Source organism: Mauremys mutica, chromosome 3 (genome assembly GCF_020497125.1).
Source record: "Mauremys mutica isolate MM-2020 ecotype Southern chromosome 3, ASM2049712v1, whole genome shotgun sequence".
NCBI classification, from domain to species: domain Eukaryota; kingdom Metazoa; phylum Chordata; order Testudines; family Geoemydidae; genus Mauremys; species Mauremys mutica.
Genome location: NC_059074.1, coordinates 138,224,663 through 138,251,880, shown reverse-complemented (window position 1 = coordinate 138,251,880; position 27,218 = coordinate 138,224,663). Strand labels below are relative to the sequence as shown.

The following is a 27,218-nucleotide window of genomic DNA, read 5'->3' as shown; positions in this document are numbered from 1 at the left end:
GTCACAAGGACTATGACTATTAATCCCCTCAAGGATTAGCAGTGAAACAGGACCCAGTTCTGAGGCCCCAGGATCCTATTCCTCAAGTTAGGCAGAGAACAAAACTATTTGCAACCAGACTTCAGTCACTGTAATTATACAGTACAGGGGAAGGCCTGCAAGGAATCGAAACTAAGTAATACAGGCAGGGCTTCCTTGGATACAGTACAATGTGGGCAACAGTCCAGCCATTTTATTATATAAGCCAAGATGTTTATCAGAGGACTGAGCATTACTTAGATGGCATTTTCACTAATAAGGAGAAAGACACTTGCACAGTTGACAAATTTGAGAGCCTTTTAAAAGCACTAGGTTTGAAGGTTAAATGTGTGTGTGTGTGTATGATGGTATTTTTTGAAGGGTTGAGGGAATATGAAAGTTCGTGACACAAAGTAATACATAGGCCATATCCTTCACAAGAGGAAGAGGATTTGGAATTTATAGTCTTGTTTGAGTGAGCAAGCAAGCATATATACACACACAGGAGTATACATTTATCCTTTAGTAAAAAATTGTTAAACTAAAATCTCATCATGATTATTCCTAATGAACCATAATGATCTTATATTGATGAAGCACCTGTCATTCCTGAAGACTCCAATGAGCATCACAAGAACTAGTTTATATCTAAACATACATTCACACAAAATAGCCTGTGCACATCTCCAAGAATCATTTAATGGTCCACTGCAATGCAACCAGCTCTAGATGGGAAAAAGAAGGAAGATAGGGAGAAAACTGGTGCACAGTCCCCACTACAACAGAGGGGAATTTTGACCAAGGACACCAACCAAGACATAGTTTCTTCTTTAAGATTTTCCTGTTTTGAAGAGATAAGCCATCACTGACTGACAAGTCAAAAAAAAAAGTATCAGAAAAATTCAATCATAACACACACCACCTGTTATTTGTGTATATACCAGCAGATTGCAAGTGTTAACAAAATAATCTGAACTCCAGATATGTCCCTTATTGCCTTAAAATGTTATTTATATGCAGATTTATTTTTGCATAATGCAACAGCAAAAAATGGATATAAAGATGTGTGCTGCATCCGTTTATTAAAAATTTTCAGTCAGGAAGAAATTCAGCATGGAGAAATAAACAGGAGCAAGTGGGCACTGGAAAGGGCAGTGAAAGAACAATTTTTCTTTTTCTTTTTTTAACACATACGTGTTGAGGATTCACATTTTAAAATGGTCTTTGCCAAATTCATCTTTCATAACTCCACTGAAATTACTCCCAGGATCATGACTATTAAGGCCAGAGGGGACCATTATACTCTAGGTGGAAAGCCAGAGAGAGAGAGAGAGAGATGGGTTCCTTCCATGGAATAGCCACGGCCAACCTGACGGGGGGATATGCAAGAACAAAAAAGCATCAGCATTGCCAGTAAAGATAAACAAGAACATACAGTGCTGTACACTTAGAAAGGTGATAAGACCCAAAATGAAAGCCCCTGACACATGAAACATAATACAGCCAATATAAGTCCTATTAAAAGGCCTAGGATTTGTGAGTGCTCAGAAACTAGCAGTACCAAGCCCTGAAGAAGGCGTCAGCATGTTAACAGATTAGCCTTACATACTGACAAGTGACATGCAGGTAAACCTTTTGGCAGTAGAGATTATCTATAGCTATGTGGCAGGAATCTGTGGACTTCCTGCAGAACTGTTAAAAAGTGTTGGACCAGCTATTCTTTTGTGGCTGTAGATCCTGTTCAATATTACAGGGGGAGAACAGAGTCAATCCTGTCTGACTGGCAAAAAAGGCATTATTTTACTGCTCTGGAAATGTAAAGACAGCAAACAAGAGCATGGCACTACTCTATTTGTCCCAGAGAACGTTTTTTGCTTTGGTTTTGTTGGCCCAGGTTGTTGATATCTTAAGGACTGAGAGAAGACCACAGCAAACTGTCTTCACTCCCAGCCATACCATGACAGAGCAAATCTTCACAACTCTTCATCAGCTTCACTGTTAAAAATCTGTGCCTTGTTTCTAATTTCAATTTGTCTGGCTTCAGCTTCCAGCAATTCTTCTTATTATGCCTTTCTCTGCTAGATTAAAGGCCTTTAGTAACCAGTATTTTCTCCCAGGGTGGTACATATACACTGTAATCAAGTCACCTCTCAATCTTCATTTTGGGAAGCTAAACATATTTCTTTCTTTTGGTCTTTCACTATAAGGCATTTTCTCTAGTTCTCAAATTATTTGTGGCTCTTTTCTGTGCCCTCTACAATTTTTCAACATCTTTTTAAAAATATGAACACCAGACCGGCATGCAGTATTCTAGTACTGGGCTTACCAACACTGTACACAGAAATAAATTCATCTCCCTACTCCTACTTACCGCCCCCGTTCACACATCTAAGGATCACATTAGCCCTTTTTGCAACAGCATCGCACTGGGAGCTCATGTTCAGTTGCTTGTTCACTATGACCCCTATCTCCTTTTCAGAGTCACTGCTTTCCAGGATGCAGTCCCCCATTCTGTTGGTGTGGTCTGCAGCCTTTGGGACTAGACGTATAACTTTGCATTTGGCTATATTAAAATGGATTTTGTTTGAATGGGCCCAGCCTACCAAGCAACCCAGAGCGCTCTGTACGAATGCCCTGTCCTCATCATTATTTACCACTCCACCAATCTTTGTGTCATCCACAGCTTTTATCACCAGTGAATTTATATCTACTTCAGGATTATTGATGAAAAAGTTGAATATCATCAGGCATAGTAAAGATCCCTGTGGAATCCCACTAGAAACACCCCCATTCTCTGATGATTCCAATTTACAACTACTTTGAGACATGTCAGTTAGCCAGGCCCTAAGCCATTTAACATGCATTTTATTGCTGTTGTACAGTGCTAATGTTTAAACCAGCATGTTGGGCAGTACACCTCTACCCCAATATAATGCGACCCAATGTAACACAGGTTCGCATATAGTGCAGTAACCCCAGGGCTCCCGCAGCGAGGCTCAGGAGGCGATTTAAAGGGCCTGGGGGCTCCAGCAGCTGCGAGGAGCCCCGGGCCCTTTAAATCACCGCTGGAGTCCTGCTGCCACTATCCCGGGGCTGCGGCAGTGGGGCTCGGCCGGCGATTTAAAGGGCCCAGGCTCCCCACAGTGGCTGGAGCCCGGGGCCCTTTAAATCACTGCTGGAGCCCTGACACCGCTACCCTGGGGCTCCGGCAGCAGGGCTCGGGTGGAGATTTAAAGGGCCCAGGGCTCCCCATGGCCGGAACTCTGGGCTCTTTAAATCACCACTGGAGCCCTGCCACCGCTAGCCCAATATAATGGGGTTTCACCTATAACGCAGTAGGGATTTTTGGCTCCTGAGGACCGCATTATATCGGGGTGGAGATGTACTAAGTCAAATGCCATACACAAGTCAAGATATATTACATGTATGTAGTTATCTTTATCAACCAAGCCTGTAATCTCATCAAAGAATGAAATCATGTTTGGTTGTCCATAAAACCATAAAGCAAAATAGGAAAGGATCTATTGACAATTCAGGTTCTTCTTATCTGGTATTTGGAAAGGTTCAGATTGTACAAGTATTCCAGGAGACTTGGCTTTTAGTCCTGGATCTGCCACACAGTTGCTGTTATATTGGTGAAACTCACATCCTCCCTGTGCCTTGACTTTCCTGTCTTTTAAAATGGGACCATTCCTTTCCTATCATGATTTCATGAATCTCAGTTTTTTAAAATGCTATGAGAACTTAGATTGGAAGGAGCATAAGGTGTTATTCTGCAATACAACGGCAAGAGCACTGCTGCTGAGAATTATCTATCAGCAGATGGAGAGTTCAGAGAGATTTTCTCACTTAACTTGGCATCCAGCATCACTTCATTTTCATAAAAGATACAGATTGATGGATGATCTAAAAGTGGCATCACAGACCATATTAAATCAGATGAAAATGTCTTAATTTCAGACAGAGAAGAACGAATTGTTAATTCTACCATGCTGTTTCTGAAGATCTGGGAACAGAAATATAAGTCCAGCAAGGCAAAGATGTCCAGCTATCCAGAAATGAATCAGGAGATATGGCAACACATTATACGCAGCTCTTCATTCTAACACTAATTTAGCTGCTGGGGCTATGGCCTCAGTTTGTGTAATTTGACACAGCACTCCTAAAGCTACTGGAGAAGCAGAGATTTATATCAGTTGAGTAGCTGTCCCTGAAATTTTACTAAGAGTTCAGAGATAGACAACTGAAAGGAAAACTACAATTTTAATATGCACTCTTTATTTTTTAAAACATATCTTTGGTTCCCAAGGAGTTCCAGAATGACTAAATTTATAACAGCACATATTCGAGCTGGCTGGAAAACGGAGTTTCTGTCCCATGAAAAATATTTTGAAATTTTCTTTCATCCTGATTCAGGACGAAAAGTCAAAATCTTGAAGTCTTTTGCAGAATGAACTATTCAGCAACAGTTCATTCCTGACATATCAAAACACTGGTTTCAACATGACTGAAATTAAATCATTTTGACCTTTTCTAACCCAGAACAGGAAGTCCAGTAGTGGCCATTTTGATTGCAATTTGCAGTGCATCAGTGAGTCAGGAGAAGGGCAAGAGGAGGGCTAGCTGAGTAGAGGGGTGGGGGGACTGTCTGACATACATACACAGATAAATAAAAATGTATTGTCCCTAGGATGGGAGATGAGGGGTAGAAGGAAGGGACCCCTTACTGGTCAAGGAGGTGCTCCAACATCTGAGAGCATGTCTTGGTGGCTGGTTGCCACCCTGGCGAAGGACGGTTCCTTATCCCCAGGGGAGGCAGTCCAAGATCAGTACCCTGGTATGCCATCTCTGGAGGAGACACCCAGAGGTGTTGGGGACTGCACCAAGGGCCCTATCCTGGAGGCAACAGCTACCTATTGCCCAATGCAACATTGGCTTCGCTTCCCAAACCCCGCTCTCTGGCATCCCCAGGTGCATTCCCCAACACCTAACCTTGGTCTTGTCCTTGCAGAGCGGGGCCAAGCATGTCTGCACCTGCAAACCACGAGGGAGCAGGCTACCAAGCGGCCCTCTCCTCTGTGGGATGGCAGAGGGAGGAGCTGTGTAGGCTTGCAGTGGGGTGCTGTGGGAATGGCCAACAAAAGAGGGTTGTAAGCACAAATGTGCCTCCACACCTGATACATGGAGCAGCATGAGGCATTCCTCAAGTGGTGGGCCAAGGCTACACAGCCATTGCTCAGCCAGGTTATAGTCTCAGCCACCAGCCTGCTGCTCATATGGAAGTAGAGGTGGAGGAAGAAGCTTAAGGGGGTTTACCCTTTAGCTTTAGCCCCTTAAATATTGTTGGTTTATTGGACCCAAAACAAACAAAAGTTGTTAAAAGTTATTGTTAATATTTGTATTCAAAAGGCAGTGACCAATAGCTAATCCCAGCGATCCAAAATTAGGGCTAATCTATGCTACAAAGACTTTGCTAGCATAGCTATACTGACAAAGGCTCCTAATGGGGACACCACTTACACAGGTTAAACCACCTCCCCAAATGGCATAACCTGTGCTGGTAAAAGGAATATTTTGCCTGTATAAAATGTGTCTACATGGAGGCTTTTGCCAGCCTGTCATAAATAAACAGATCAGGGTTAAGGTCTCTTTTCCCTGGAAAGGGTTAACAAGCTCAGTAACCTGAGAAACACCTGACCAGAGGACCAATCAAGGGACAGGGGAATTTCAAATCTCTGTGGAGGGAAGCCTTTGTCTGTGTTCCCTGTTTTGCTCAGAGAACTCTTTTTGGATCTAAGAGAGGACAGTCATGTCTCCAAGTTCTCCTGGAGTAGTTTCTACTAATTAATAGTGAGTATTAATTAGAAAGGCGAATTAGTCTTATGATTTGATTTCTATATTTGCAATTGTGTGTTTGCTAAAGGAAATGCTTTATTCCTGTTTGCTGATATTGCTTTTACTGAGAAAGGGGGAGGGGGAATTCTCTCCAGAGATTGATAAGGTTATACCCTATGAATGTCCAGTTTGGGCTCATAGAGATTCTGTATTTTCTTTTTATTCTTTAATAAATTCTCTTTTCTTTGGACTTGGTTAATTCCTTCTCTTGTGGAAATTCAGGGGAAGGGGAGGGGGGAAGAGACAGTCCTCCTGGGTTTGATTCAAGCAGTTTGAATCAGGTATCTCTTTCCAGGACTAGGGAAGGGGAGGGGGGAAGTGAGTCCCTCTTTGTGTTGAGTCAAGGATTTGACTCGGTGTATATCTCTCCAGAGCAGGCTGGAGAGAAGGAAGAGGGGGAGGAGGGGAACTGGCTGTTTCTCTCTCTCTCTGGTGAGATTCAAGGGGTTTGAATCTGGGTTCCCCAGGGGAAGCTTGGGGGACAGGCAGTGTGTCAGACACTTTAACCTGACTAGTGGCAGCGACAAGGAGACCTACCCTAGGATTTTAGGGTGGGGGGATACATGCTGGTCCTCAACTTGAAACCCCCCAGTTTCAAGTGAGGGTGCAGACCATGACACAGCCTGACTATATCAATAAGGAGAGTGATGTTTTTCACATGCTTGACATAGCTATGCCAGCACAACTTTAAACCAAAACAAAGGGTTAACACTAACGCCAGGTCTACGCAACAAGGTAACTCATCACTGCAAAATACCCAATGGTATATTCTCCAGACAGCAGGCAACAGGGTCACTACTAAAAAAACCAAACCCACAAAAAACCAAACAAGCAATGAAAACAACAACAAAAAAGCTGTGCCATGATGCAACAGTATCCCCTTTCCTAAACAATATTTTCCAGAATTGTTACATTTAAAAAGAGTCAAAGAACACCTGGCTCCTGTTGGACCTTCCTTGAAATCATATTTACATTCACAGGATGAATCCTTCAGCAAAGCACTGGGGACTACAAAATTTTGAGGCCCATGTCAGACAAGCATAGGATTTATGCAAGGCATTTAACCCCTGTGTTTGGTTGTGACATCTTAATACTAGCTTGTGGGTTGGCACAGCCAGACATTTGGTGCAATTTCCACTTCATTGACATGCATACCACAGACTGTTTTAACCACTTCTGACAACATCTATAAAAAATGCAGAATATTGTGGGTGATCTGATATAAGGATATTGACACAGAGATCTATTAAGTTAGGAAGGTGCCAATGCTCAAACAGTAGCAGATAACACAAGCCATAGCTGGCTTCCACAGACAGGGCTGCCCAGAGGATTCAGGGGGCCTGCAGGGCTGGGTCTTCGGCGGCAATTCAACGGCGGGTCCCTCTCAGAGGGGAGGACCCACCGCCGAACAATGAAGAGACAGCGGTAGAGCAGCCTAAGTGCTGCCAGTTGTGGCTTTTTTTTTTTTCCTGCCGCTTGTACTCACTGGGCGGCACTCCGAGGCTTTGGCAGCACTTCAGCAGCGGGTCCTTCACTCACTCCAAGTCTTCTGCTGCACTGAAGGACCCGCCGCCGGAGACCCGGAGAGAGTGAAGGGCCCGCTGCCAAAGTGCCGCCAAAAACCCGGAGAGGCTTGTGGGGCCCCTGCGGGGCCCGGGGCAAATTGCCCCACTTTTCCCCCCCTCTGGGCAGCCCTGTCCATAGCCTGACCAAAATAATACACACCTACTTGTGCATGGTAGGGTGTTTCTGCTATCTCTTCAGAATCATGTGTGTCTATTTTAAAAATACATCCATGTAGTGACTACAAAGTTCAAATTAGTCCTTGCAACATCAGTTATAAGTTTTGATGCACAAACTGGCTACTGAGCTGCTTTTTTCAGTGGGTGGTAGTTGGAGAAGTTGGGTGGCTGGCCTAAAATACCTTTATTTCCTCTTAAGCGACAACCACTTTGCCGGATCCATCAGCATAAATGCACTGGCCCTGAGGGACAGGGTATCTGCATTGACTGCAGCAAGGGGTCACATCAGCTGTTTGGATTGATGACAGACTTTGGTCCTCAAATCCTCCGAGGTAATGTGCTTTCCTAAGACCTGCAGTGCTATTTTCAGGGTAAAATTTAGCCTTCAGAGTGTATTCATGTATGTCAGTCAATCAACCATACGATGCAATTAGGAATCTGTAGAACTGTATTTCCCTACTCAGCATGACAGTTTTTCTTACTAAAATTGTAGTGTCAACTGAATGTCACCTCTTACCCTACAGCTCCAGAAAAGATGTTGGAAAGATATACAAGGGGGTTGGGGCTGGGTGCGAGGAGGTGGGAGGGAAGAGGCATTTGGTGGAAGAAGTACTTATCTGAAGCATCCTTCCACCCAGGGAAACAAATACCCAAACTTCTCTGTAATTGAGAGGAAAGAATTGAACCAGAATGTCCTGACATGCAGCACTATGCACAATTATGCAGGAGACTCAAGGAGAAAAAGAGTGTTAGAATTTTCAATTAAAAATCAACAGTTAATGAAGTGAAATAATTAGAAAGTAAACATTATTCTATCTAATTAGAAGGAGGAAAAAAACAAACTTACTGCAATGTTTGTGCTTGTCAGAACCCTCATCTGAAAACAAAACAAAAACAGAAAAAGATAATCAGTAGCTGGCAATGGAATTAAAAATCTGAGCACAGTCAGTTCAACAATCACCACAGACAGAGAGTTAGTCACTGTGCTTTTTCTAGGATCTGGAACCAAATGGAATAACCAACCATGTCTCATAGACCAGAAGGGACCATCATGATCATCTAGTCTGACATCCTGTACGTGTCAGGCCATAGAACTTCACCCACCCACTCCTATAATAGGCCTATACCCCCTGTCGGAGTTACTGAAGTCCTGCCAGTGACTTAGAGCAACAAAGAGAGAGCTGCAGTATCCGTAAAATGGGAATCAATAACTGCCATCTATCTGCACTTTGAGATCCTTGAGGGAAAGAGAGAAGTGCAATGTGTCCATTTTTATAATGGCATTCATCTCAAGTCCTGGCCTGATGCAAGGCTCCTGACTCCCAAGAAGATCAGTTAGTTTCTTTCTTTATACTTGCAAGAGTGAGAATCCTGGACCAACCTTTTCTCTCCTGCATCCCCACGGGCAGGCAGCCACCTCCTCCTACCAGGATCTCACCATCATCCTTTTGCCACTGGTTCCTCTCAGATGTGCCCAAAACCCTCTACTGGCAGCTTCAATCATACATAGAAAATCTAGGCTCAAATTCTGCCTTTGGAGATGCAAGTAGGGAACACTCGCTGGCTGCAGTGGGAGACTGAGCAGGAAGCTGCCTTTTCAAGTCTTCCCTAAAACAAACTCTACATGCTGTGTAGAGTTAACAATCCACTGGCTTTCTGAGATTTGGCTTTATTGACACAGACATTAAAAACAGATTTCACCTCCAGGATTCTGCCCAGGCCTGGCTGCTCCTACCGCTCTTCATCAGACCACACCCTAGATCCTCCCTCTCTAGAAAGCCCCTCCTTATACCTGATGGGATGGGTAATGAGATATTGGCCTTAAATTTAACCCCTTCCCAGTGGGCTCAACATTTGCTGTCAATCTAGAGTGCTTCAGGCAAACGCTGCCAGTCTGTGAGAGCCACATACATTTTAGAAAGAAGGTAGAATTTTGCCCTCAAAGAGGAATTTACTGGGTTAGAAAATAATAATTACTTTTCCTTTGCCTCTAATTTAAGCTTTAATAGCTGCAGACATGTGAGAGCATGTGCAGGATTTACATTACAGCACTCAGTCTAGAAAAGCCTCTATGCTGTATTTACATTGGAAGATAATTACATTTGAACAATTTACACAGCACACTTGGATGATGGAAGTGTGTCACTTGATAAGTTAAGTGTTGATGCTGAAAGCTGTCCTAACCCATCCAATCTGAATCAGTCATTTGAAGAGTTGTGTAATGTAAATAACACATGCAGCTGTCAAAGCAATAATTTGCTGGAAATAATTTATTTTCCACTCTTTTATTAGTGTAGAATGAGGCAAACAGATACGCTGTGGGATAACTAGAATCCTTTTTACTATTTCTATTTTCATTTATAAAACAATTTTTCTTCCTTGCTATTTCCACCTCCCCGGCTTCCAATTATTCTCAGTTCCAGCCCTCCTCTCCCCACGTGAACCCAAAATCTCCACATGAGGAGAACACACTTTTTGAAGGAATTGACCTGAAAGGGCTACAGGGTCCCAAATAATTGCTTAGTCAAATTTGACTCCTGAAAGCTACTTTGTGTAAGGTTAGTGGTGCCAGGAGAATACTAAATCAAACGATATGTTGCTTGTGCACACCAGTGTATTGACTTTGATGGAGGCGTGTTGGATTTACACCAGTATAGAGTACAGAATTTGTCCTTAAGTCTATTATACCAGAATGTTTCCGCTTAGATGGGCACCCAAAAGTGGCATGATAAAGATCCAGAAATTCACTACTCACATCAGACCAGGCATTGTCCATGGATTCATGGACATGGTCGCCACTGACTTGAGTGGGAAATATGTGCATCCAAAACCCAGCACCCATTCAAATATCTAATCAAGTACAATCAGAACCTTAAAATAAATAAAACCTGAGTCTATTCATGAAAGGCAGTGCTCGTGAACTGACAACCCAGGAGACAAATGGCCTCTATATGCACATTGCAAGACCCATAAGTTTAGTTACAAGGCAAGCTTCCTCATATCATATGACCCTGCCAATATGCTGAAGAGCTGACCTGGAGGAAATACCACTAAAGATGAGACAGGAGGGTCTGTTCCTTTTGAATCTTGGTCTCTGGACCAAGACTGCTGAAAAAGGTGCTAGCACTGTTGTTGGCTTTAATGTGGGCTCTTCTGCTGGTAACTGGAATCAGACCAACTGATTTCACAGCTAAAGAGACAAATTCTGCTCTCACTTGGGTTCTGTCTACATTGCAATTGGAAGTATGATTTCAGCACACACAGACATACCGGGGCTAGCTTTGATCTAGCTAGTGTGCATACTGATAGCATGCAGTGAAACCATGGCAGCATGAGCTCCAATGCAGCCTAGTCATGTGAGTAAGTACTCAGGGTCTCAAGTGGGCTTGTACAGCCTATGCTGAAGCCCCTGCTGTTGTGGTTTCACAGCTATTGGTTCTCTCGCTAGCTAGATTAAAGCTATCGTGTGTATGTGTACATGTGCTGCAATCACATCTTTGACAGCAGGGTAGACATATACTGGTTCTGGTGTAAACTCAGAGCTATTCCAATGAAGCCAATGGTATTACACCTGTTTAAATTCACGGTGAGTGAAATCAGAGTGTGACCCACTTTGTAATGCCTTCATCATTTTCCAAACAGCATGCATAGTTATACCAGCATGACTCAAAATCTCCATGCACAGCTTCAAAGAGCAAGATGTAAAATCATTTAAACTCTGGAAACGAAATAGAGACACTGATGTCAAAGTGACGTCAATGGAAACTTGGAGGAGGCAGCAGCACAGAACTTTCTAAATAGCACAGGAAAAAAATTATTTTTTATTGCTGTGCTGCATGGAATTCTTTTTCCTTGGTGTGTAAGAGGGATAATGTTCCTGAAGACAGAGGCCTGGATTTTCAAATAAATTATTTCAGTAGTTACCAAATGCCTCAGTTTTGCTTTGGCATTTAATTACCCACATGAATCTTTGGTTGCCTAGTTCACTCCTTCCATGAGCATTATGTCCTAATTAGTTGAAACACCTGGACTATGCTATTGCTGCTTTAAAACCTAACTGCATTTTTACAATATTGTGATAGACAAGTTGCATTCTGATCACAGAAGTGACAATCTGCACAGATGTGTGATTTATGTCCACTGCATTTTATAGCCTGGCTAGAGTATATTTCTTTAACCATTCATAGAGTATCTTAGACTCCTTAACAAATGTTGCTTTAATAATATTTGGAATCTGAACTGCTATTAAGCTGGTTATTGGAGAGTACTAAGTGAGCACACTGTTCTAACCCTTCAAGATTCATAGGCCTTTTACATCAGAAATTCCTCAAAAGGTGGAAATTCCACCCTGACACAATGCCATTAACTTGAGAGGAGCTGTGTCTTTTTATACCAGGGCTGAATTTGGCCCCAAGACTTTAAAATGTCAAATACTGCACATCTGGGAGAATTTCATAATAGACCCTGTGTTACCTGTGCTGGGGGGTGAGGAGGTGATGCAACTGCATCAGGTGCCCTCAGACATTGCAGAAGTGGGCTCCCCGTTGCCCTGAAGAGAGGACTGCTTATACCAATGCACAAACACAGAATGCCTGCATAAAGGGGTAAGGAGGGGCTGCAGCTGTTCTTGTAACCCACAGCCTAGAGAAGTGGCTTTGAAGCAGCTGGGACGCAGGCCTGTGGTCTGTGAGCAGGTCCCAGTGGAGTTCTGAACAAAGCTCATTTATCTGAGTTTCAGCATGTGAGTTCACCTCCGATAAGTGACACTTCAAACATGCAGTCAACTGGTTACTTCCATGAACACATTTAGACATCAGTATAAGTTAAGTTGCTCAGTGACAGAAATATGCTGTGACAGCTACATCTTTTCTGTTTTAGTACACAACAGAGGCTTAATTTCATGATGATAACAGAAAAAGTGCTAAGAAGTAAAGCCAGTCCGTGGCAGATATGGTATCATAGAACCACCTGGTGCCTGAGTGAATTTTTGGAGGACTCGAGGACCCAGCTAGTCCAATATCCAGTCTCAAAAAAATAAAAATAAAAATAAATACCCCCCCCCAAAAAAACCACATGAGGTTTTAGAAAAAGCTAGACAGTTCCTGAGGGACCACCTTTTGAAATTTTAAGTGTCTGCACTTTCAGACAACTGTTGCAAGCTAGAAAGAGGGCAAAATTCACTAAAAATAAATCCAGTGACTATTACCCTTAGTACTTAACATTGTAGCAAAATTAACCTTGTTAAAAAGACATGTAGCTTTTACATATAAGGGTGCACTTCTGTTTCATATTTCTTCAGTTCATAATATACTAACCAATGGGCTAAAGAAAAATCTAGCATGAATCAGAATTACCTGACTGTTAAAAATGGTTAACGTTCCTTTCTGAGATGCTGTTACCATGAAATCCAATTGTGGAACCTTTGCTATACACTTAATCACATCTCGTCTCTTGACACCTGCCAGTGAAATAACATTTTTCTTTATCTCCCAAGTATAAACAGCTAAGGAGACTAGGCAAAATACATAACTAAGAACAAGGTGATAGGAGCACTTCCCTCACTCCCAAATGTACAGGGACTGAGTTCAGAGATGTAATAGATGAGCATGCAGGCTATTCTATACTGGCTTTAAATAATCATACTGAATTTTCAAATATTAAAATCTTGAGGATGGGGCTGGTCCCAAACAGCAAGCTGCAGAGGAATGTGGGGATGGGTGGGGGGAGCAGAAGAGGTTTGTTAAGAGGTAGTTTGGGTCAGGTGATCTAGTCATTTAAAAATAAGAAGAAAAGAAGAAAAGAGAAAGAATTTAAGAAAGTGGGTGAATAGGCAAGGCCTGTGTGCTCAATGTGTTGGGTGAGAAATCTTCAGGTATAAACAGGATAGGGGCCTCAGATTAAAAAAGGGGGTATATTATAAACATGGTAGAACAAGAAGTGTGCATAACAAACAGCCTAAAAAAAGTGTGCACTAGAGTAGATTTTGGAATGAATATTAAAAGAGGGCACCTGCTTTTGTAATCTGCTGTCTTCGGGACACCAGGAAAACCATGTTTTCTTCATCTAGCTGGGCAGCGAGGGCATCACCTTCTACTATAAAATAGCCAAAGATCTGAGGAAAAACCCATAAGAAAAAATTTCTAAAAACCATGAATATATGAATAAAGATAAACATTCACCTGACTCTGCTCAGTATTATTTAACATCTTTTCTTTAAATAATCACCTATCTATACAATTTTATATATCACCTATTGTTATTCCGCTTCCCCTGACCACTGTCTACTTGTTTGGTCTTAGATTCTGTGCTTTTCTGAAGTGTTAGGAAAACACAGAGCACTTAGTGTGTGCTACTGCAAATAATAATTCTATTAAAATGCAAAAAAAAAACCTATTAGTGTAGTACTCTACATTATATACATATATTTTACATTCAAAAGTCTTAAATTCTTAACATTTTCACACTTCTGCACTTCCTGGTACAGGATAGGATTGGAAGAAATACTGAAACAATAGAAATATATTACTTAGTAGCCTCATGAGAAAAGCTGAACATTTGAACTTCTGGATTTGTATCATACACCGTTTTGAAGCTTTGAGGTTTTCCCCCATATAACTTTATGTGGAAAACAGGGGCATATGAGGTTCCAAAATGGAAAGCCCTCCATGCTCTGGGTCCAAAAGCAGAGCAGATGTTTCCTCATGAAGTGACTCCCATCTCACTGTGTTGCAAAACTTTTCACTCTTTTCCTCCTCTCCTCATTATGCATGTCACCGGGACCTGGTCAAGAAGACCCAGCTACCTCTGCTACTCAGCGACCTAATCCCTTCCTGTGTGGTTTGAAAAAAATCTCTAAATCTGACAGGAAAAAAATGGGATTGGAAGTCTTGACTGCACCTTAGCAGCCACATGGGCTCCCAAGATCCAAATAGGTCATATACCCCATCAAAGTCTCTTCATTTACTTTTCTCTCACTAGTTTTAAAAATAGTGTATTAGGATGCAAGTCAAATCTTTGCACATTTGTCTCGCCTAGTCATTTTCTCTTTTATTACATCTATTATCCATCCTGACAGTTCCAATTTATGCCCTTTAGTGCCATGTACAGAACATTCTGCATAGTCTTGCGGGGCAGCTTTAGTGCTCTCATCTTTCATGGCATTGATGTGACCTCAGTCATTCACACTCTAAATGATACTGCAATCAACTGTCAATCACAGCCCTTTACATTCTTCCTTCTGACCCCTCTTACTGCTGCTCTGCAGTTGTCTCTCCAGAGTTCCTCTTACCTGTACAGTTTTCTTAAGTGACATTTTGCAGTCACACCCTACTGATTCCTTTTGCAATATCACAGCATCACCCTCTTCCTTTGGTCTCTGAAGTAAATCAACCTTAACATTGCCAATAATTCTTATATAAACTGATGATGCTAAAACATGGCAAATAGTTGATTCTTGCCCCTTTTAAAAATTGATTAAATCCCTTGATTATTTCTAGTACTAGCATACAACCTTTTCAGGAAACATTGAAAAATGTGTTTCCGGCTGAAGAGCTATAATTGAATGTGTCGATTGTTATTTAATATTTACATGGTGGTAGTTCCCAGAGGCCCCAATCCAGGCTGGAGCCCCTTTTAGGTATGTCTACACTGCAGTCCGAGGCCTGACTACAGCACAGTGGCTTTACCTAGGCTAGCATGGTTACATAGATTAGTGTAGATGCAGCAGCTCAGTCTGTACAAACACACGGGGGACAGTGATTACATACTTGCATTTCTAGCCCTCACTGAAGCCCATGCCGCTGTGTCTTCACTGCTATTTTTATCTGTGCTAGCATGGGTATGTCCACCTATGCTGCAGTCACACTTAGGATTGCAGTGTAGACGTACCTTTTGTGCTAAGATGCCATCCAAACATGGACGAAGGCCCAGTGCTCACCCCAAAGTGCATGCAAGAGGAATATAAAGAGTGCAAGAAGAGAAAAAACCTCATACATACAATTAGTGTACACATTCACAACTGTTCTGCCTCTCAACCTGAGGGAGAGTGGGGGAGTGAAAGACAGAATCTCCGACGGTGGGCCTGAGTGACACGGAGGGAGGTGAGGTTGTCAGTGACTGAGAAAGGAAGGAGCTGGGAGGGAAGGTGCTCTGTTTTGGCCAGGCAAAATTGAAGCTGATGGCAATGCAACCAGGAGGGGATGTCAGAGACAGGTCAGAAGTGCAGACACAGACGGGAGAGTCATTGATAGTAGAGACTGTGTGAACATGTGAGATCACTGCTGAGAGAAAGGGTGCAAAGAATGGTGGTCCCTCTGACCCTGGATGGCAGCAGAGGGCCATCCGTATTTCACTGAGAGAAAGAAACAAAGCAACTATAGAAGGAAGAGGGGAAAGCTGGGGATGGATGTGAGGCTTGAAGGGGAGTCCAAAAGGATGGAGGGATGACTGTGAACGGTGTGGGAGCTGGACAGAGTGGAGACAGAACAGGAGCCAGGCTTGTGAAAGGTCACAGAGCAAGTTAGTGGTAGAACTAGGAGGAGAGCCCAAGAGTACTGGTTTCCAGTCCCCTGCTCTAATCACTAGAGAACACTGCCTCTCTCCAAAATTGCCCGTCTTGCAGCCACCACTAAACCATTGCTATCAACCAAAATAAAACAAAACAAACAACGCCTCCTGTGCCTTAATGTCTTGGAACAGTGTCAAACCCATTTGACCTTATTAGAGCCATATCTAAATGGCTTAACTTAACCTACAAATGTTTATGATTTGGTCCTCTCATTTTATGCATGGTTATGAGAGAGAAAAAATGGCTGTGGATTCCTTTGGCCATATTGGGTACAGTGCTGGTTTGACTCAATTTAGCTAAGAATGAGTTACAATGGACCTAGATGAGGCATGCCTCTCCATGGGGGGGAGGGGCACAATCTAAAGGGGAGGGACACATGACTGCCTCACATGTCTCCTTTGCCCAGTGACCCCGCCCCCAGCACCCTACACCCAGCCTGGGGCTGCCGCGCTCTCCCTGTCCTGATGGAGTTACCTGAGCAGGGAGGTGCAGGGGGCTCTGTCCTTTTCCCACTGTGCCTCCCCCCACCAGCATGTTCATCTGCTCTCCCTGGCAGCCAGGTCCTGATAAAAAGCAGAACGGAGCTGCTTCTCATGCAGCTGAAGCTGGCTGCTCCCAGTCACTGCTCTGTGCAGCATAGCAGCTGCCTGAGAGAAAGCCTGGCTCTGGAGGTAGTGGCAGGCCACTCCCCTGTCCAACCCTGGATGCTAGGGACAGGAGCTGAGCAAGCCAGAAATGTGCCAGGGGGAAGAGGGGACTCCGGCTCACTTGGCCCCTGTCCCTGGCAGCCGAGCCTGGGTGGAGGGCAGCCTGCTGCTGCCACCGCCCCAGCCAGGTTCTCTCATAGGCAGCTGCTGTGCTGCACAAAGCAGCCACCTTGAGCAGTCGGTGTGAAAAGTGGCTGGTCCCGCCTCTTCTGCTCCCTGCTCGAGCTCAGCTGCCAGGGACAGAGGCCAAGCATGCGGGGGCGGGGGGGTAGGCGCAGTGGGAGAAGGACAGATCCTCTCTCTCTCCCACCCAGCAGGTCCAAGCAGAAATCTGGGGGGTGTGCACTTGAGCCTGCCACCGCCACCCCATGCATCGCCTATGACAGTGGACATAATGTTGGTTGGGCTCAGACAATAAACTGAAGGCCATTACAATCACAGAATTGTAAGACTGGAAGGGACCTTGAGAGGTCATCTAATTCAGTCCCCTGCACTCATGGCAGGATTAAGTATTATCTAGGTCATCCCTGACAGGTGTTTGTCTAACCTGCTCTTCAAAATCTCCAATGATGGTGTCATGGTCTGCACCCTCACTTGAAACTGGGGGGTTTCAAGTTGAGGACCAGCATGTATCCCCCCACCCTAAAATCCTAGGGTAGGTCTCCTTGTCGCTGCCACCAGTCAGGTTAAAGTGTCTGACACACTGCCTGTCCCCCAAGCTTCCCCTGGGGAACCCAGATTCAAACCCCTTGAATCTCACCAGAGAGAGAGAGAAACAGCCAGTTCCCCTCCTCCCCCTCTTCCTTCTCTCCAGCCTGCTCTGGAGAGATATACACCGAGTCAAATCCTTGACTCAACACAAAGAGGGACTCACTTCCCCCTTCTCCTTCCCTAGTCCTGGAAAGAGATACCTGATTCAAACTGCTTGAATCAAACCCAGGAGGACTGTCTCTTCCCCCCTCCCCTTCCCCTGAATTTCCACAAGAGAAGGAATTAACCAAGTCCAAAGAAAAGAGAATTTATTAAAGAATAAAAAGAAAATACAGAATCTCTATGAGCCCAAGCTGGACATTCATAGGGTATAACCTTATCAATCTCTGGAGAGAATTCCCCCTCCCCCTTTCTCAGTAAAAGCAATATCAGCAAACAGGAATAAAGCATTTCCACAATTGCAAATATAGAAATCAAATCATAAGACTAATTCGCCTTTCTAATTAATACTCACTATTAATTAGTAGAAACTACTCCAGGAGAACTTGGAGACATGATTGTCCTCTCTTAGATCCAAAAAGAGTTCTCTGAGCAAAACAGGGAACACAGACAAAGGCTTCCCTCCACAGAGATTTGAAATTCCCCTGTCCCTTGATTGGTCCTCTGGTCAGGTGTTTCTCAGGTTACTGAGCTTGTTAACCCTTTCCAGGGAAAAGAGACCTTAACCCTGATCTGTTTATTTATGACAGATGGAGATTCCACAACCTCCCTAGGCAATTTATTCCTGTGCTTAACCACCTTGACAGTAGGAAGTTTTTCCTAATGTCCAACCTAAACCACCCTTGCAGCAATTTAAGCCCATTGCTTCTTGTCCTATCCTCAGAAGTTAAGAAGAACAATTTTTCTCCCTTCTTGTAACAACCTTTTACGTACTTGAAAATTGTTATCGTGTTCCTGCTCAGTCTTCTCTTTTCCAAACTAAACAAACCCAGTTTTTTCAATCTTTCCTCATAAGTCATGTTTTCCTTAATCATTTTTGTTGCTCTGTGGACTTTCTCCAATTTGTCCACATCTTTCCTGAAATGTGACGCCCAGAACTGGACACATTACTCCAGTTGAGGCCTAATCAGTGCGAAGTAGAGCGGAAGAATTACTTCTCATGTCTTGCTTACAACACACCTGCTAATACATCCCAGATTGATGTTTGGGTTTTTTGCAACAGTGTTACACTGTTGACTCGTATTTAGCTTGTGGTCCACTATGATCCCCAGATCCCTTTCTGCAGTACTCCTTCTTAGGCAGTCATTTCCCATTTTGTGTGTGTGCAACTGATTGTTCCTTCCTAAGTGGAGTACTTTGCATTTGTCCTTATTGAATTTAATCCTATTTACTTCAGACCATTTCTCCAGTTTGTCCAGATCAGTATGAATTTTAATCCTATCCTCCAAAGCACCTGCAATCCCTCCCAGCTGGTATCGTCTGCAAACTTTGAGTGTACTCTCTGTGCCATTATCAAAATCATTGATGAAGATATTGAACAGAACTGGACCCAGAATTAATCATTGCAGGATCCCACTCGATATGTCCTTCCAGCTTGACTGTGAATCACTGATAACTACTCTCTGGGAATGGTTTTCCAACCAGGTATGCACCCACCGGATAGTAGTTCCATCTAGGTTGTATTTCCCTAGTTTGTTTATGAGAGGGGCATGCAAAACAGTATCAAAAGACTTACTAAAGTCAAGATATAACACATCTACTGCTTCCCCCTCATGCACAAGGCTTGTTACCCTGTAATAAAAAGCTATTAGGTTGATTTGACTCAATTTGTTGAAATCCAACACATCCATACTGACTGTTACTTATCACCTTATTATCTTCTAGGTGTTTGCAAATTGATCGCTTAATTATATGCTCCATTATCTTTCTGGGTACTGAAATTAAGCTGATTGGTCTATAGTTCCCCACACTGTCCTTATTTCCCTTTTTATAGATGGGCACTATATTTGCCCTTTTCCAGTCCTCTGGAATCTCTCTTGTCTTCCATGACTTCTCAAAGATAATCACTAATGGGCTCACATATCTCCTCAGTCAGCTCCTTGAGTATTCTAGGTATATTTCATCAGGCCCTGGTGACTTGAAGACATCTAACTTGTCTAAGTAATTTTTAACTTGTTCTTTCCCTATTTTAGCCTCTGAGCCTACCTCATTTTCACTGGCATTAACTATGTTAGACATCCAATCGCTACTAATCTTTTTGATGAAAGTTGAAACAAAGTCATTTAGCACTTCTGATTTTCCACATTTTGTGTTATTGTTTCTCCCCTCCTTGAAAACAGTGGTTGCCCTGTTTTAGTATAGGTAAAATCTGGACAATTTCAGGACTCTGCAGGTTTTCGTAGTTCAGTTTCCAGCTCTTGCTTCCGTTTCCATTTATTACCCAGTCTCCACATGATACATCTCCTAGATTAATGTCCTGGTACATGCTGTCATTTATAAAGTCATCCAAGGTGTTACCCAGATTGCTTCTAATTCACATTATCAGCAGATTTCACACTAAAAAAACTCTGCAACTTTTCTTTGCAGTGTCATATTTCAAAGAATGCTGGTTATGGCTAAACCTAGATGAAATAGCTTCAATAGAACATTCATTTCTTTAATTCCTTCTATTTCTTGTCATCACATAATTAAGCATTGCCATTTTCAGAATTATTGCTGGGGTGACTTTCTAACTATTCTGTATTATTAGTCATTACATAATTTCTTGCAAGGAAAAATAAACATTTATTTGTAGAGTGGAGATGTTTTAAAATCTCAAATTTCCCTCCCACAGTGTCCTGTACAATTTGTGACCTCCATTTCCAAGAGCTGTCTATGAAGAGAGCTGTTAATTCAATTTTACATTACACTACTTTCCTCCATATTAATAGGCATCTTAAGCACCCTACGTACAAATATAAAATTCACCAGCTCATGTGCTCCCCAATTGATAGTTTTTAATCAATCTCTGCTCTAACACAATGAATTCAAATGCTGGCATTTACTATTATGTTCCTGAAGAATGCTTATAGGTCTAGGACCTGGGACCTTCAGACAGCATTTGTGCTGGTGGCACACTAATTGGGTAGCCTAGATGTTTAAAATCCTCATCCAGCAAGGGTTTTTGTACTCCTGCTTCTAAAGCAGCCAGAGGGCCAGGTGTACTTTAAGAGTTTCCCTGATCAGGTAAACAGTTGTAAACTGCACAAATGACAGGCAATCACAACAAAATGTACCCTACCCTCTATCCCAGGTTGCAGCTGGAAGCAGTTTTGATGTATTTTCCCGTTTGTCACATTCTCATGTTGCTTTGGTAACCCCAATATGCTGTAATAAAAACTGGCAAGTATTATGTATACCACTGCCCTTTACTGGGATGGAATCAGAACTGCTCAACTGTGTTAGAGACCTTCTGCTGCCAAAAGACTATAGAGATTCTCCTCCAGCTGGAGTGGTACAGAGCCTGTGCTTTCTGGAGCAGGAAGTTCCAAGTGCTATGGTGTACAGCAAAGACATAACTGTGGAGGGCAACACCACAAGTTACTGAGCTCAATACAGAGGTAGCTAGGGGAAATTTAACAGCCTGAGTTATACAGGAGGTCAAACTACATGAGGTAATGGTCTCTTCTGGCCTTAAACTCTATGAACCTATGTCATGCCACCAGGCTGCTGCCCCTTGTTAATGGTCATTTACAGATGCTAACCAGTCCTTTCCACTCTTTTGATACTTCTCAGTGGTGAGAAGAGAGTCCTCCAGCCAGCTTCAACCTGGTTTCTTTCCCAAGCACTTACAACTAGAGCTCGTTGAAAAATGATTATTATTTTTTGCAGAAAAATGTGAAAATGTTTCTCTTTTTCCAAAATATTTCTCTAATTTTTTTCCCATTTTTTCCCTATCACAGCCAAAACAAATTTTAGTTTTCAAAAACAAAACAAACAACAAAACCCAGAAAATTTTGACCTAATTCATTTTGGTTGAAAAACCATTTGGTTTTTTAAAAATATTTTGACAGATATCAACCAGATCTACATAAAATATTAGCTAGATGGTATTTTCCTTTTTTGGGGGCTGGGGATGATTTATTCCACTGTACCCTTCATAAATAATAATGGCACACTTCCATATAAATGCACAACCTCATCCAGCAGGTCTGGTCTTTTTTACCACCTGAAGCATGATTTGGCTGATGAAGAGCAGCCTTCTATAACATCCCTATGTTCTTTTGTTTCTTTTAGTCCCCCTGCGCCCACCTTTTAATAACGGCGGTGAGTACATTAACAGCTGATTTCCTTTCTTGTACACAATGTGCCAAAAATTGTACATCAAACCATTTTTTCCTCAATGCTGTTGTAAAGGGAAGTAATGAAGATGCTCTGAGTAATTTTAAATCTTTCCCCTAATGTACATGGGTAATGCTGGCTGTCATTTTGTCATTTTCATTTTCCCTGTACTCTTTTACAACAGCCTTAACCCAATTATTGGCTGAATTAAACTCTCAGGGCAAAATTCACCCTTCCAGGGAAAATATTCTAAGTGGTGATCAAGCTAAGGTTTGGGAGGATTGGGGAAGCTGGAATTCACCCTCCTCCCCAACACAACCCCTGTTACACAGCCACTATATCAGCTGCTGGGTCTGAATAGCCACTGCTGTTCTCTGTGCAAGGCTCACTGTCTTTTAAACCATGGATTTAGTACATCCTTCCCAGTCTGCTGCCATCTGGTCCTTTCCATGCTGCTCTATTTAGGATAGGTGTGGAGCCTGCCTCAGCAGTATACAGGAGGTGCAGAAGCCCCTCTGTTTAGTCACTCTGCCTGCATCCCCCCTCCATGCAAAGGGGTCCTACAAGATTGAAGAAGTGATGCAGAGGTTCTTGCAGGGACTAGAATTTGGCTACTCCTATAGTGTAGCTGGTACATTTCTTAACATAACTGGCTATTTCAAGAACCCATCTCTTGTGCACCATGTCCTTGTAACACTGAAAATGCCCATTTTCTTCTTTTCCATTGCTAGCAGAGTTTCAAAGGAAAGCTGAAGAGAGCTGGTTAGCAACAGCTTCTCCTTTCAAGTCTCATCTTAAGAGAGGAGGCAAGAAGGAACAGGGAAGAAATGTAAGGGGAGGACATGAAGGGAGAAAAGTTTTACATTGAGCTTTCACTAGGTGAATGCTGTAACAAAAAGGTTGGTCATGATTTAAAGACCTAGCTGATAAAAAGGCCCAATAGGTTCAAGTACATTGACTGGAAGTTAACTACATGATGTTTGAAAGCCTCTTCAGCCAACCATATCACAGCTTTCATCCAAGCCCCACAGATAATGTGAAGCATTTTTTTTGTCTTGACACACAGTCGATCTGAGAATAATTTGTTAGCAGAGTGATATCATAAAGAACAAAATCACAAGCAAAAATATTTAAGTCGGGGACTTGATAGAATCACTCTAAGATGGAAGCTCTTTTACCAGACTGCCAGGACCAAATGCATTGCCACTGCAGTGGTTCTAGAAAATTATATGAAGATGTTCTGCATGGATTATCAAAGGCTAAGAGCTGGGTAGCTCAGAGATCACTAAACATCATTTGATGTTCCAGAGTAACGAGGAAGTCTGCCTATTGAATTTATAACATGGTTTAGTTAGTAACACTGTTCCTCTGGGCCACAAGGGCAGTCAAATAAGTCTGCGCCCATATAGCCAATGCTGACAGTGCAATCCTAGGAAAGGCACCACACTGCACTGTAGGTGTTATCAGGTCCCCAGTGCCCAGCTCTGGTAGTTGTCCAAGTGGAAAATAAAAATCTTATGGTAATAGGATGTCGTGGTATTTTAACTGAAAGGTGCTTAATCATTGAATTGTCATGGTTATGACTGAGTCCTTACCAAAGAAGTATATGATTCTAAATAAAAATATTCATGGAAAATAGCTTTACAAGCAGCCATTCTGTGTAGGTTGGCTACAGCATACAGCTAGACATCCTACACAGAATGGCTGCTTGTAAAGCTATTTTCCATGACTATTTTTATTTAGAATCATATACTTATTTGGTATAGGCTCAGTTATAACCATGACAATTCAATGATTAAGCACCTTTCAGTTAAAATGCCACCACTTCTATAACACTTTCCATTTCCAAATTATAGAGCCAAATTTGTCCCTGTTATAAGGGTTAATGAATCCTCACAACACACCCGCAAGGCAGCCAGTCCTTTACAGGAGGTATTTGAGCACCTACATGCTCATTCAGGTGCCTAAATGCAAGTGTTTCCTGAGGGCAGAGCCAGGCCTTATATGCTAATTTTTGCACCTAGGAGCATGGTATTTGTTGGTTAAATTCTACCCTGAACAATGATTATTGTACCCCTAACACACAGCACCGAAAGGGTCACATCTTGCAGGGCACTGATGCCTCCCACTGACCCCTCCCGCTAGCAGGTCAGTATCTTGCAGCAGGTGCTCAGCATTTGGAAGATTTGACCCTGAGATGTTTAATAACTCCCCAGGTGAGAGCAGATTGTACAGAGGAAAAAGTCCAAGGGACAAATTTATCTCCCCTCTCCTGCAATGCGCATGCTCTCATTGGAGACATGTGTGCATCCAAAGGCAAAATTTGTCCCTAAGATTGTTGGCTGTACATGTATTTTAACTGTTCGCCACCAAACTAAAAATAAATGCTTCCTCTTTCTTTCTCAGCTTGTCAAAATTGTATTTATTATTGGGTTTTGTTAACATCTTGGATAAAGGCTCATATTATTACAAACAAGATGCCCTAAGCCAGTCCTTCACATTTTACCTCTCACTTATTCTCTAACCAACCAGAACAGTAGTTTTAGCTAATTTTCCATCTAGCCTCAAAGCCAGATCCTTTTTTAAAAATGTTTTGGCCTGTAGCAGATGAAAGATTTATAGAAACAGTAATAAATGACATGGAAATGTCACTTTGATTATGTGCATTCTCCGTGAATCCATTCTTGTTCCATGGTGTCAATGATTACATACTTGCATAAATTAACCTGACATTTCACTATTTCAGATTATATATAAACCTTACCTCACACCATTCTATCCTTCCATCAGGGTTGTTGCTAATCTTCCTGAAAAAGGTCTTAACATCTTGATCCTTCACTTCTGGACCAAAGAGAGTTTGTACTGTCTCATAAAATTTATCATAATCTATTTCATCTGGATTGGAACAAGAACAACAAAACAAAAAAATCCATCAGAGTTGAACACTAGCAAATTGTTTCTTCTCATATTTCCTTCTTTGACAGGTTACTGGCCCAGTGGATTGTAGGAGGGGTGAGGAAAGCGGTAGATGAAATAGATCTTGATTTTAGGAAGATTTTAACACAGTCCCACATGACTTTCTCATTAGCAAACTAGGGAAATGTGGTATAGCGGAAAATACTATAAGATGGGTGCACAACTCCTTGAAAGATCATACTCAAAGGTTCACTGTCAAACTGGGAGAGTGTATCTAGTGGGGTCCTGCAGGAGTCAGTCCTGGGTCCATTTTCATTAATGATTTGGAATAATGGAGTAGAGAGTATGCTTATAAAATTTGCAGATGACACCAAACTGGGAGGGATTGTAAGCACTTTGGAGACAGGATTAGAATTCAAAATTACCTTGACAAATTGGTCTGAATTCAAAAGATGGAATTCAATAAAGACAAACACAAAATGCTAAATTTAGAAAGGAAAAATGAAATGAACAACTACAAATTGGAGAATAACTGGCTAGACAGTAGTACTGCTGAAAAGGATCTGGGGGTTATAGTGGATCACAAATTGAAGATAAGCCAACAATGTAATGCAGTTGTGAAAAGGCTAATATAATTCTGAGGTGTATTAACAAGAATGTTTTGGATAAGATGCAGGAGACAATTTCTCAGCTTTACTCAGCACAGGTGAGGCTTAAGCTGGAGTACTGTGTCCAATTTTGGGTGTGACACATTAGGAAAGATGTGGACAAATTGGAGAGCGTTGAGAAGAGAGCAACAAAAATAATAAAAGGTTTAGAAAACCAGACATCTGAGGAAAGGTTTAAAAACAAATGGGCCTGTTCAATCTTGAGGAAAGAAGACTGGCGGGGAGGAGGGAGGAGAACATGATAACACTCTTTAAATATATTAGGGGCTGTTATAAAGAGGATGGTGATGAATTGTTCTCCTTGTCCACTGAAAGTAGGACAAGAAGCAATGGGTGTAATCTGCAGCAAAAGAGGTTTAGGTTACATATTATGAAAAACTTTCTAACTATAGGGTAGTTAAGCTCTGGAATAGGCTTCCAAGGAAGGTTGTGGCATATCCATCACTGGAGATTTTAAGAACAGGCTAGATAAACACCTGTCAGGGATTGTCTAGGTTTACTTGGGCCTGCCTCAATACAGGATACTGGACTGGATGACCTCTTGAGGGCCATTCCAGCCCTACATTTCTATGATACTACATTTGGTTCCCGGCTTGATTTCGCCTTCAGCATCATTAATGTTCAAGTTCTCAATCTTCTTGTTGAATTCATTCTAGCATCCCTGCCAAAAAAAATTCAAGCTTCTTAATTTCCAAAAATCTCATGGGTTGAAAAGTAATTCACAAACAAACAGTGCAGCCTAGAAAACCTGCAGGGTGAGAAGGAAAATGGCGTGGAAACCTTCCATTCCCAATTCTGGCTTACTCTGAAAGGTATTAAGAGAGCATTCTACTAACCTACTACCCAGGAGTATTCTGAGGTCAAAGAGAGTTCTGTGATAAAGCTGACTTTTTGTGCACCTAAAGCTGCTGGCCTGCAGTGGTAACAACCTACATAAGCTTGAGTTACTTATGATAATATGAATGGATTGACTTGGACAATTAATTGGTTCATGTGTTTGATTCATTCAAACACACATAGCACTATGTAAGGATTAATCTAGTACTATTACAGAGAATCACTATGAGGGGATGCTGCCAGGAAGAATACGTTTTTGTGGGTAAATGGCTCAGTAACATAATCTGGCCATAATAAGACGGCTGTAGGTTTTAGCTTATCAGGGAAATATTTTCTTAGAGTAATCTGCATATTTCCCTTAAAAGTGGGGAAGGCGAGCCCTAACCTGTATGCCAGTTTGGGTCTTCTGTAGAATCCTGGGCCATCCAACCTAACTACCCAGACTCCACTCCAAAATTACACAATCTTTCAATCAGAAAGACAATGCCTCTTACCCTCATCTTTAATGTACATCCCTAATCTTTCCTCCCTCTTCTGGGCGACTGTTTTTCCAATCAGTGTCTGAAACTGCTTCAAGGCATAGTTGAATCTTGCCACATCAGAAAGAGTACTGAGTTTTTCTTTTTCTGAATCCCGCCTGTCAGACATCTTCGATTGATGGCATGGAGGTGCGTCATGCAGGAAGGACAGCTTGGAGAATCCTCCTCCTCACGGCACCCCCCCAATCCTTGTTTTGGGTCCTGAAATCTTAAACTGTCATGCAAGGGTGTGTGAGGTGCAGCTGCATGACCCTAATTCCAGGTGTCACTTAAATGAGTGAGTGATGATTGGCTTAACA

The 27,218-nt window shown here is 42.3% G+C and overlaps 1 protein-coding gene across 4 annotated transcripts in view; it reads right to left on the bottom strand.

The window, feature by feature from the left end:
* WDR64 (WD repeat domain 64) overlaps nt 1-27,218 on the bottom strand; it is a 134,198-nt gene extending 106,980 nt beyond the window's left edge. For all 4 annotated transcript variants that reach the window (XM_045008686.1, XM_045008687.1, XM_045008688.1 and 1 more), the window contains exons 1-5: nt 26,875-27,218; nt 24,724-24,854; nt 13,665-13,767; nt 13,010-13,113; nt 8,503-8,532 (exon numbers count right to left, since the gene is read on the bottom strand). In XM_045008686.1, the coding sequence (XP_044864621.1) occupies nt 8,503-8,532; nt 13,010-13,113; nt 13,665-13,767; nt 24,724-24,854; nt 26,875-27,028 (522 nt within the window). In that variant the 5' untranslated portion in view covers nt 27,029-27,218. The remainder of the gene's footprint in view (nt 1-8,502; nt 8,533-13,009; nt 13,114-13,664; nt 13,768-24,723; nt 24,855-26,874) is intronic.